Raw genomic sequence first — 12,049 nt, 5'->3', positions numbered from 1 at the left:
TGAACCCTCGACGCGTCCCCGGTTGCCGGGGCGACACTTCCGGTGGGACCGGTGCCATCACTTCCGGCCGGCACTAACGGCCGTTCTGTTGCCGAGACAACACTTCCGGCGCGGAGAAGGCGCCACACGTGATTTCCGGCGGGCCGGTGCCGGTCATGGCGGCGGCGGTGAAGGAGGAGGAGAAGGACAAGGACGATGAGGAGGACAACGCTGTGGATACGGCGGCGACCGAGGACCGGGTGCGGGCTTGGGCGGCGGCGCAGGCGGCGCGCGGGCGGCGCGTGGCGCTGGTGACGTCGGGCGGGACGCAGGTGCCGCTGGAGGCGCGCGCCGTGCGCTTCCTGGAGAACTTCAGCAGCGGGCGGCGCGGGGCGGCCTCGGCCGAGCGGCTGGTGCGGGCCGGCTACGGGGTCTGCTTCCTGCACCGCGCCCGCTCCGCCTTCCCCTGGGCCCGCGCCCTGCCGCCGCACGGGCCCGCGCTGCTGGACGCGCTCCGCCTCACCCCGGGGCCGCCGCCCGGCGTGGCCGCCGCCCCCGCCGCGCTGCCCGCGCTGCTGCCCGCGCTCCGCGAGTACCAGCACGCCACCGAGGAGGGAGCGCTGCTCGCCATCGAGTTCACAGGGCTCGTGGAGTACCTGGCGCTGCTGCGCGCCGCCGCCAGAGCGCTGGCGCCCCTCGGTACGGCCGTGAGGGGATGGGGGGAAACGGAGGATCGGGAGTGAGGGACGAGACGGGCACCGGCTCGTGGGGCACAAGGCAGGAGAGGATGGAGCCCCCCTGGGGTGTGAGGGGACAGGGTGGTCCTGGGCCAAGGTTCGGGGTGAGAGGGGATGGAGCCCCCCAGGGTGTCTCAGTGTGAGGGAACGGGGTGATCCTGGGTGAAGGGTCGGGGTGAGGAAAGATGGAGCCTCCCGGGGTGTCTCAGGTGATCCTGTGCCAAGGTTCGGGATGAGAGAGGATGAGGCTCTCGTGGGGGCTCCAGTATGAGGGAATGGCGTGGTCCTGTGCAAGCTTTGGGGTGAGAGAGGATGGAGCCCCTCGTTGAAGTCTCCAGTGTGAGGGGACAGGGTGGTCCTGTGTGAAGGTTCGGGGTGAGAAGGGATGAGGCTCTTGTGGGGGTCTCCAGCCTGAAGGTACGGGGTGGTCCTGTGCAAGATTTGGGATGAGGCTCTCGTGGGGGTCTCCAGCATGAGGGGACAGGCAGAGCAGGAATGAGGAGATGTTGTGGGGTCCCCAGCATGGGGTAGATGATAGAACCCCCTCACGGTGGCCCCAGGTGTGAGGTGATCCCGAGACCTGGGGGGCTCTGTTGTGAGGGTACAAGGAGGCCTCCTTGCTTGGAGGGCTCCTGCATCCTGCCATGAGGGTCTGGGCTGTCCCTGGAGGCTGCTGGGGCTCCAGGGACAGGAGGAGGAGGGCACAGCACAGAGCCCAGGGTGGGGGCGGTGCTGCCCTGCTCAGGGTTGTGCTGGGGGATCCCCCATGGTGTCCCCTGTTGGGTGTGGGTGGTGGCAGCTCAGCTGGCTCTGGGGTGGCAGCAGGGGACAGCAGCTGTGTTCCCTCCCACAGGCTCCAGTGCCATGTTCTACCTGGCAGCCGCCGTGTCGGATTTCTACATCCCGGTCTCTGAGATGCCAGAGCACAAGATCCAGTCCTCAGAGGGACCCCTGCAGGTGAGGCCCCCCCTGGGCATGGCCCCCTGTGCCAGCCCCCTCAGCCATGCCCTCCTTGCTTCCAGGGTCCTTCTCCTGAGAGCTGGCTGTGGATAAAAGCTGTGTTGTGAGAGGGTGAGATCCCGCAGGGACAGAACCCTCTGGAAATCCTGGAGTTGCATTGTTTTATCTTGCACTGAGGGGCCCAGATAAGAGGGCAGGGCAGGATCAGCCCTGCTCTCCTTTGATCCAGGTTTATTTTTAGGCTGGGATGAAGGGGTGAGGGGTCCCATGGGTTATCTGCAGGGAGGTCAGTGCTGCTCTGTCTGATATGGAGCAGCTTCAACACATCTGCACTTGTGTGGCACATGAAGAGGGCCCCCTGAGGTGCCTCCTGCCTTTCTGGCTTTGTCCTTTAAAGCTGCCCATGCTTCCATGGAGATGAGGAGAGGGTGGGTCTCAGAGAGCTGAAGTGCTCCAAGAATAGCTCCTGGAGTGCTTGAGTTGCTGCCTTTTGTCTGGAGAGAGGCTTTGGAGAAGGGCCTGGAGTGCTGGGACTAGGGGGGAATGGTTTCAAACTGACAGAATGGATTTAGGTTGGATATTGGGCAGGAATTGCTCCCTGTGAGGGTGGGCAGACCCTGGCACAGGGTGCCCAGAGCAGCTGGGGCTGCCCCTGGATCCCTGGCAGTGCCCAAGGCCAGGCTGGATGGGGCTTGGAGCAGCCTGGGACAGGGGAAGGTGTCCCTGCCATGGCGGCAGGGGTGGAATGAGATGGAATTTAAGGTTCCTCCCAACCCCAAACCATTCCATGACTCTGGGATCCATCTTGCTTGTACAAATGACAGAACAACACTGCAATGCTGCCCTCTCAGAGCAGGTGTCTCTGGAATTCTTTCTATAACAAATACCACATTTATTTCATTAATTACTTTCTAAGAAGTTGCTGGGCTTCATTCTTTAACATAAACATTGGAAAGGTGAGACCTGGCCTGATTGCCAGTGGTGGATCCAGAGGTTGGGAAGCTGGAGAACAGACTCCCACTGTTTTTCTCTATGCTTTAGCACTTTTATATGGTGAAGATGGGATAAACTACCCAGATTCTGGAGAGGTGGAAATTCAGATTTGTGCAGTTACAATGCTCTTTTAAATCTCCTCTCCTCATGTTTGTATTCCCCCAGTGTGGTTGGCTCTGGGAATGCAGGGTTCCTGTGGCCTGGCCTCAGAACCCCCTGACTGTGAGCACCACATGGATCATTTAATTTAAACTTGGTGTCATTTGAACCTTGTTTGGTGAGCGCTGCCTTGAAAAACTTCCTGCAGCAAATGGAATATGAAACAAAGCTGGAATTTCCCTCTTTCCCATCCCATCTCTTATTACAACTCCCTGTGTGACCGTGTTCACAGGGGTCTGAGGATGAGGGAAGAGACCAGGATCTGACTCCATGTTTCAGAAGGATTTATTATTTTATTATATATATTACATTAAAACTATACCAAAAGAATAGAAGAAAGGATTTCATCAGAAGGCTGGCTAAGAATAGAAGAAGAATGATAACAAAGGTTTGTGGCTCGGACAGAGTCTGAGCCAGCTGACTGTGATTCGTTATTAATTAGAAACAACCACATGAGCCCAATCCCAGATGCACCTGTTGCATTCCACAGCAGCAGATAACCATTGGTTACATTTTGTTCCTGAGGCCTCTCAGCTTCTCAGGAGGACAAATCCTAAGGAAAGGATTTTTTCATAAAACATGTCCGTGACATCCCTGCAATGTTTTGACTGATTTTTTTTTTTCTATTTCTCTTTCCCCACTGCAGATCACAATGAAGATGGTGCCAAAAATGCTGTCACCCCTGGTCAGAGACTGGGCCCCTGAGGCCTTTGTGATTTCCTTCAAACTGGAGACAGATGCCCAGATCCTGCTGGATAAATCTCGGCAGGCTCTGGAGAAATACCGGCACCAGGTGGTGGTGGCCAACGTCCTGGAGTCCCGCAGAACCTCTGTCATCATTGTCACCAGGGACTCACAGACTCCCTTGTCCCTGTCTGACCAGGAGATAGCACAAGGCATGGAAATAGAGGAGAAGATTGTGAGTTACCTGCAGGGCCAGCACACAGCCTTTATAGAGAGGAAAGGCTGAGGAGGAGAATCTGGGAGGAAAGGAGGGAGTGGTGCTGCAGAGGGAGTGGGGCTGGAGCCTGTGCAGGTGAATAAAGCGATCCCCACGGAGCACAAGGAGGCCCATACAACTCTGTCACCTTCACACAGCTTGGCCACAGCTGTTGTGGCTTTTTAAAAGAGAAATGCAAGGAAGTGAAACCATTCCAAGGAGGAAAGAAGCTTGTTTCTGTCCCGTGGGCTGGGAGAGCTGGGAGGACGAGAAATGGTGAAAGTCTCTGTATATAAAGAATTTCTTGAATCTCCCTCTTTGAATTTTCTTTTAGAATGGCAGGAGGAAGGAATGGGGGTGTGCTGGTTTTGTGACTGGAGTGGGGAGTCTCTGGTGTTGAGAGTGGATTGTGAAACCAGGGTAGCAAAGAGGAGAATGAGGTGACAGCAGCTTTGGGGAAGCAGCTCTTGTGCCAGGAGAGATCCTGGGAGAGATCCCATGTTCCTGCATTTCAGGTGCTGCAGCAGTGTCCCTAAAGCTTCTGTTCCAAAGGTTTTCCTTCCATCCCAGGTATTTGAAGGTTGCTTTGCTTCATATTCTGTTTACACCAGAAAGTTTTCCAAGGCAGTGTTTGGTTCCAAGGCTCAAGTGTCACTGCAGAGCTCTGTAAACAAAGGCAAGGCCTCATTTGGCACAGGCCACAGAGGATGGATCCAGGCTTGAGGCCAAGGTTGGAGAGGGGGAGTGGGCACTGAGCAGGGTGGTGTCCTGGCAAGGGAACAGAGCTGGAGAAGGAAGGGCCTGGAGCACCAGGAGCAGCTGAGGGAGCTGGGAAGGGGCTCAGCCTGGAGAAGAGGAGGCTCAGGGGGGCCCTTGTGGCTCTGCACAGCTCCTGACAGGAGGGGACAGCCAGGGGGGATTGGAGTTTGTGTCAGGGAGCAAAGGAGAGGATGAGGGAACAGCCCCAGGCTGTGCCAGGGGAGGTTCAAGGTTGGATATTGGGAAAATCCTTCATGGAAAGGTGTTCAAGTGTTGGCACAGCTGTGCAGGATGGTGGTGGAGTCCCCATCCCTGGAAGAGTTCAAAACAAGCGTGGATGTGGCACCTGGGGACAGGGTGTAGGGTGAACATGGCACTGCTGGGGGAATGGTTGGACTCAATGATCTTGGAGGGCTTTTCCAGCCTTAGTGATTCCATGATTCTCTGATTGCCCCTGGAAGGGGAAGCTTCCTCTTGGCTGTGTGGATTTAGAACTGGAATTTAGAACTGGAATGTTCCTGATTTTATCTAAACCTTCTTTGAACCAATTGAGGCTCAAGTTACCAACTTCAATTTATCAACTTCAAAGTGTGTGTTCCTCATGCCTGCAAGAAACTTAACAGCAGCTCCTCTGCTGTCCACTGTGTGTCTGCTCATGGGCAGAGACAAATAAAATTTGTCCTCTGTCCTCCAAATAAATTCTCTGGGGTCCTGGAAAGGACAGCAGCACATGGGAATGCTGGAAATATTTCCAGAGGTGAGGCTGTGCTCTAAACCATGGAGTGTTCAGGAGGCACCAATGCTCTGGAGGTGGGTGGTGCTCAGCAAACAAGGAGAATAAAGCCAGAAGAGCAAGGAAAGAGCACAAGGATGGGATCAGTGGATGCCATCAGTGATGGGAGAAATCCAGGTTGGTCAGGAGGGGAGAGATCCAGCTGGAAACTGAGTCAGGAGAAGGAAGGCACAACTTACCTGTGGCCAGGACTGCTAAAGAAGGTGAATAAGCTCCAAGAAGTGCCTGTCTTCATCTGCCAGTAGGAAACTGGTGGGAATGTCCAGTCTGGGAGTTCTCTTGTGTTGGTTTGGAGCCTCTGTAGACAGCATGGATGGGCCAGCAGGGGTGGGAATATAAAACTTGTGTAAGTTGGACATGGCCTTGCAGGAGTTGGGACAAGGGTTGGGAGAAATGCCACCAACGCTGTCTTCAGAGTGTCCTGGAGTTCCTCAGAGCTGGTTGGGAAGGTGAGGAATAATCTGAGCTTTTTGAGGAGCACACTGGGGCAGTGGGCCCAGAGAATCTTGGGGTTTCATTGGACTTGAGAGCACACTGTGGGCTTCCAGCATTGTGTCTGCCCCTCTGTGTGAAGTGCTGGGTGGGGAGATTCCCCAGGCTCCAACTGAGGCACAGCCATCCCCATCCCATGGGATCAGGGATGCTCCTGTTCCTGTGGGAGCTTAAACCCAGCCCAGCAGTGCCCCCACCCTGGCACTGTTTGGGCACCAGCACTGGGAATGCTGGCTGTGGTACCCAAGTTGGAAGTGGCTCCTGCAAGTCCAGGATCTGTCCATTGCTTTCTGAGGATCTCAGAGGGCTCAGGGGAAGGTCCTCCCTGCACTCTGCCATGTCCTGGTCTCCTTTCTCTGCCATCCCCTTGTGAGCTGTCTTCAGCCAGGGAGTTGCTTCTGCAGGGTGGACCTACTTAGCTCTTCAGTTCCTCAATCTCATGGAGTCACCTTTGGGTTTCAAGGGGCTTTAAAGGTCATCTCATTCTACCTTCCACTGGCCGAGGTTGCTCCAAGCCCTGTCCAGCCTGTTCTTGGACACTTCCAGGGATGGGGCAGCCACAGCTTCTCTGGGCAGCCTGTGCCAGGGCCTCCCCCCTCACCGAGAAGAATTTCTTCCCAATATCCCACCTAACCCTGTCCCCTGGCAGTGGGAAACCATCCCATCTTGTCCTGGCACGCCATGTCCTCATGTAAAGTCCATCTCCAGCTCTCTTGGAGTCCCTTGTAGGAACTGACATTGTCTCTAAGGTCTCCCTAAAGAATTCTGAGACGTCTCTAAGGTCTTCCTATAGATCTCTCCTTTCCTCTCCCTTTCCCTTTTTTCCCTTTTTTCCCTTTTTTCCCTTTTTTCCCTTTTTTCCCTTTTTTCCCTTTTTTCCCTTTTTTCCCTTTTTTCCCTTTTTTCCCTTTTTTCCCTTTTTTCCCTTTTTTCCCTTTTTTCCCTTTTTTCCCTTTTTTCCCTTTTTTCCCTTTTTTCCCTTTTTTCCCTTTTTTCCCTTCCCTTCGGATGACCCCGGGGGCGCTGTGCCCACTCTCGGCCACAAGGGGGCGCCACTGAGCGTAGAGGGGGCGTGGCGGGGGCGCGGCCTCCCCAACACCACCTGACGCGTTGGGGGCGTGGCCTCATGGCCCATTCAGTAGGCGGCTGCTGGGGGCGTGGCCTGTTGCCATGGCGCCGCGGGCCCGTCCCGCCGCATGGACGCGGCCCCGGTGGGTGCCCGGGGACGGCGGGGCCGGGTGTGTCCCCGGGACCGGCCCGGGGAGCGGCGGGGCTGGGTCTATATCCGGGACCGACCCGGGGGGCGGCGGGGCCGGCTGTATCCCCGGGACCGGCCCAAGGGGGATTGGGGCCGGCTGCACCCCCGGGACCGGCTCGGGGGCGGCGGGGCCGGCTGCACCCCCGGGACCGGCCCAGGGGGGCTCAGGGTGTTGTCAGTGCCGGCCCGGAGGGGTTTCGGGGGGTCGGGTCGGTGGTACCCCAAGGGGATCGGGGTACCCGCGGCCCCCCATGTCTCACGGCCCCTCTGGCTGCCCCACAGGCGGAGCCCCCGGTGCCGGCGGAGCCCCCGGTGCCGGCGGACACCATCCGGCGCTGGCTGCGGGCCGAGGGTGCCGACCCCGCCGCCCCGGCCGAGGAGCAGCTGGGTCTGGCCTGGCGGCTCCTGCGGCGAGCGGAGACCCGGCTGGGAGAGCTGGAGCGGCGGCGGGCCCAGGACATGAGAGACGTAAGGGCCGGAGAGCGGGCCCGGCTGGGGCTGGGCTGGGGAGGGAGGGAAGGACCTGGAGCTCCAGGAGGGGCTGAAGGAGCTGGGCAGGGGCTCAGCCTGGAGCAAAGGAGGCTCAGGGGGCCCTTGTGGCTCTGCACAACTCCTGACAGGAGGGGACAGCCAGGGGGGTCGGGCTGTGCTCCAGGGAACAGGGACAGGAGAGGGAGGGAACAACCTCAGGCTGTGCCCAGGGTGATTCAGGTTGGACATGAGGAGAAATTTCTTCACTGGAAAAGTTGTCGGGCATTGGTAGGTGTGCCCATCCCTGGAGGTGTCCAAAGAGCGACTGGACGTGGCACTCACTGCTCTGGTCTGGTGACAAGATAGAGTTTTGTCACAGCTTGGACACTTGGGAGCCTTTTCCAACCTCGGTGCTTCTGGAATACCCCCGGGGTTAACCCAGCCAGGCCTGTATCCCCTGATCCCCCTCTGTGCAGGTGTGTCATTACCACACTGCTGCCATTGGGAATTTGGGGATTAAATTCCCATTCCTCATATTGAGCATCAAAAAGCACCTGGTGAGCCCAGCAGCTCCCTCAGAGCTCCCCACATCCCAGCACCCCCATAGCTGCGTGACCTGACCTCCCAGTCAAGGTTTTACCATTCCCAGGTGTTCCAAAGGCATAAGACATATTGTAAATATTTGAGGTTATCCTATAAACATGATGGGGTGGAGTATTGTATTTGCAGGGACCCCTGTGGCAGGGAGGAATGATGAATCTGACTCCATGTTCTCAGAAGGCTAATTTATTACTTTATGATACTGTATTATATTAAAGATTACTAAAATAACTGACTAAAGAATACAGAAAGGACATTTACAGAATGCTAAAAAGATAATAATGAAAACTCGTGACTCTTTCCAGAGTCTTCACACAGCTTGGCCCTGATTGGCCAAAAAGTGAAAACAACTCCCAGCAGAATCCAATGGAACAATCACCTGTGGGTGAACAATCTCCAACCACATTCCACATGTGAGCACAACACAGGAGAAGCAAATGAGAGAAGAATTGTTTTCCTTTTCTCTGAGGCTTCTCAGCCAATCACTTGTTTTTAAAATTTTAAAAGTTTATTACTATTAAAATAGTTATAAAAATAGCAATATAATTAGAGTAATAAAAATTTGGACAATTAGGATTTAGGACAATATGAGACAATAAAAACAAAGTAACAGATGGTCCTGGGTACGTCTTTCTGGGCAAAATAAGCCTGAAAAAGGACCCACGTTAACAGAGGATTAACCCTTAAAAGCAACAGCCTGTTGCATATTCATACACCTCATCCATGATGCATAAATTCCATTCAAACACAGGATTCTGTCTGGGCAGTGTCAGCTTCTTCCTCTGAATCCTAATGGTGTCTTCAGGGATGAGCAAGGCAGGAAGAAGTTCATTTCTTCTGATGAGGGAGCAATAAATTCTCTTTCTCTGAAAGATTCAGGAGTCCTGGGGCTGCTGTCTCACTGTGAGTCCTTTCTTTAAAAAAAATATCCTACATAGCACAGTTTCTATTTTAACCTTATGTTATAACCTAAACATACTAAACTACTTAAGAAACCTAAACTACTTAAGAAAATTAACATACCATAACTTTCTAACACAACCCATATAATACTCATTTTCATATTTGCCAAAAGCCAATCATAAAATGCGCATTTTTCACACCAGGAGAAAAACCCTAGGCGAAGGGATTTTTCCAGAGGATGTGAGTGCCACAGTGGAGAACATTCTGTGCTGCTGGCTCACTGGAAGTGCCAGCAGACGTGGGAACAGCAGGGTTTCCTTTGTTCCAGGTGGAGAGCTACGTGGGCCATGTCCGTGCCCTGACAGAAGAGAGGGATGCCATTGCCTCTGAGTATGAGAAGGAGAACGAGCAGCTCAGGTTGGAGCTGGCCCAGCTACAGCTGCAGCAGGGTAATCCCTTCCCCTTCCCTGGGAATGCACTGGCAGCTGTTTGGCTCTGGAAAGCTTCTTGGAGAGCCCAGCAGTGTTTTTGGGGAGTTCTCAGGGGTTGCTTGAGAAGTTTCTTCAAGTGTTAATGAGCTGTTCAAACAGATTTGTAATTGATTTAGAGGTTCTTGCCTGCTTTTACTGCCTTTATTCAGGGAGTTTGGCAGGTTCTCCATGTAGCTCTGTTGTCCAGAGGCTGTTTGAAGACCAGGATTGATGGTGCTCTTTGGTTTCCAGCTCTAAATTATCTCTCTCTCCCACCAAGTCAGTGAATTTGCTCTTAGCTTTGGTTCACACAAACCCCACATTTTTTAAAACAATAGGAGGGGACAGGAATTGTTTGTTCTGATGGTTCAAAACTTGGGTGTTCATTGTCATGGAATTCCAGGATGGTTTTGGTTGGAAGACACCTTGAAGCTCATCCAATTTCACCCCCAGCCATGGGCAGGGGGACCTTCCATTAGACCAAGTTGCTCAGGGCCCCTCTGAGCTTCAGTAATTTTGTTTAAACAAATTATTTCACTTATTTCACTTGAAATAATTTACTTTCAAACTGTAGGGTCACTTTTGGTAGGTTTAATTCTTGATTTTCCTCAGTCTTCTGTTGCACTTGCAGTGGTGCTCATAGCCCATGTCACCATTAACTCCTTTAGTGAGCTGTGTTGTCCTGGTCCTAAGATAAAATTTGGGTTGATGGCACAACTTTAAGAGTTTCTTCATGATCCAGGCTCTGGGGCAGCAAATACAGGAATTTGGGGGAAATTTTGAGCATAATTTGGGTTTTCAGAGAGCGCATCTGGTGGTGTGACTTTCCAAAGATGGATTTACCTAAAAATGTGATGTCTGTGGGCACTTGAAGCTGTGGTTTGTGGTGAAAAGGCTGCTTGCAAAGCTTGAAATGAATAACGAGCTCTTGGGAGCCTGGCTGTGGCAGAAAACCCCAATCCTGGTTCTCTGCCTTTCCACGAGGTGTCAGGAGAGACCCAGAATGTCCCCAGAGCTGACCGTGGTCATTTCCTGCTGGCTCTGCTCCTCTGGGCTTCCTCCCTTCCTCAGGGGTTCCTGAGGCTCTGGAGCAATGAGTACCCCTGGAGTGGGAGCTGAGATCCTTCTCCATGGATCTGGGTGTGTCCAGGAGGGATTGCTGGTTGCCGTCCCTGAGGGGGTTGTGTGGCTTTGGTGTTTCTGGAGGGATTTTTTTGGGGATATCACTCAGATTTTGAGGTTCAGGACTTGTTGTTGGCTCACTGCTGGCATTGGCTGCTATCCTGGGATGTGTGTGGATAATTTAAGAATCTGGAAGCTCCCTCTGGGCTGTCACCTGCAGGGAGAGGTGCCAGGGTTGAGATGTTTTGAGGTCCTTGTAGAGCACTTTATAGAGTGACTGATCCTTTTATCCAGGTTTGTTCAGCTGGAGCAGAGGAGGCTGAGGGCACAGCTCATCCCAGGCTGCAGCTCCTCTGGAGGAGGATTTTATTTCTGCTCTCTGGGACCAGGAAAAGGACATGAGGGAAGGGCTGGAGCTGTGCCAGGGGTGGGTTAGGTTGGGTGTCAGGAAAGGCTCTTCCCCAGAGGGTGCTGGGCACTGCCCAGGCTCCCCAGGGAATGGGCACAGCCCTAAAGCTCCAGGAGGGTTTGGACAGGCTGGGATTGTTGGGGTGTCTGTGCAGGGCCAGGGGTTGCATTTGATCCTTGTGGGTCTCTTTGAGCTCAGGACATTCTGTGGTTCCGTGGTTCTGGCTCAGCCTCTTCATAACAAAATCCCCCTGGCTGTCTCTAGTGTGGCGTGGCTGGATGTTCTTGTGCTGGAGATGCTGCACAACCCCAAAGGCCTCTGCTGGGCTGCTCCAGCTCTCTCAGGGTTCTGTGCTGCATCCCTGGCTCTCTCTCCAGCCCTCCTGAGGACAGTCAGTGCTGCTGACTGACACGGAGCAGTTTTTGAAGATAAAAATCAAATATTCCCTCGCACATTTGCCTCCTGCCCATCCTGGGCTCACAGGATCCTACAGGGAGCAGCCAAGGCTGGTTGATGCTGGGCCATCGAGCTGAGCTGAGCTGTCACCTCATCTGATACCTCTGCCCACAGTGACATTTTTCCTTCCCTCCAGGCAGTTCCTGATGCGTTTGTGATGCTCTCGCTGAACGCGCCGGGTGTTGTTGGAGGGCAGATCGATGGTGCTCCCAAAAGCCTTCCTGAAAAACAACTGCAGTGCACTGAAACACTGTGCTGGGGGAGCTGCCTGGATTTATTTCAAAAGTGGAATAAAAAGGAGACACAGTCATGGGCTGAGCTTGTTTGTTGTAGCAGCTGGGCTGGTTAAACACACCCAGCAGGGCTGGAGGATGTAGGGCTGGGGTGGGGTGAGGTGGCTGCTGTTTGTCTCAGTATTCCTGGGGTAGGAAAATATAAATATTAATATAAAATTTGCTTCCAAAGAAGCATGGACAGAGGTAGGAGATGCCGGTGGAGCTGTTGTGTGACGGTGCCTGGGGCAGGGGTTGGTTTTCCCAAGCAGGGAA

At 54.1% G+C, this 12,049-nt stretch overlaps 2 protein-coding genes across 3 annotated transcripts in view; both read left to right on the top strand.

Annotated features, from left to right (window-relative positions):
- Positions 1-123: 123 nt before the first annotated feature.
- PPCS (phosphopantothenoylcysteine synthetase) lies at positions 124-4,081 on the top strand. Of its 2 annotated transcripts, none has more exons than XM_036396461.2 (3): positions 124-678; positions 1,570-1,673; positions 3,475-4,081. In XM_036396461.2, the coding sequence occupies exons 1-3, from the start codon at positions 156-158 to the stop codon at positions 3,796-3,798; spliced, it is 951 nt and encodes a 316-aa protein (XP_036252354.1). In that variant the 5' UTR covers positions 124-155; the 3' UTR covers positions 3,799-4,081. The 2 variants fall into 2 exon arrangements, with proteins under 2 accessions (XP_036252354.1, XP_036252355.1); XM_036396462.2 differs by having other exon boundaries at positions 137-239.
- A 3,314-nt stretch (positions 4,082-7,395) lies between these two features.
- Positions 7,396-12,049, top strand: part of CCDC30 (coiled-coil domain containing 30) — a 40,798-nt gene continuing 36,144 nt past the window's right edge. The window contains exons 1-2 of the mRNA XM_036396434.2: positions 7,396-7,538; positions 9,373-9,493. Of these exons, the coding sequence (XP_036252327.1) occupies positions 7,530-7,538; positions 9,373-9,493 (130 nt within the window). The 5' untranslated portion in view covers positions 7,396-7,529. The remainder of the gene's footprint in view (positions 7,539-9,372; positions 9,494-12,049) is intronic.

The sequence above is a fragment of the Molothrus ater genome, chromosome 23, assembly GCF_012460135.2.
Source record: "Molothrus ater isolate BHLD 08-10-18 breed brown headed cowbird chromosome 23, BPBGC_Mater_1.1, whole genome shotgun sequence".
In the NCBI taxonomy this organism is placed as follows: Eukaryota; Metazoa; Chordata; class Aves; order Passeriformes; family Icteridae; genus Molothrus; species Molothrus ater.
This window is presented reverse-complemented; position numbering and strand designations above follow the sequence as displayed.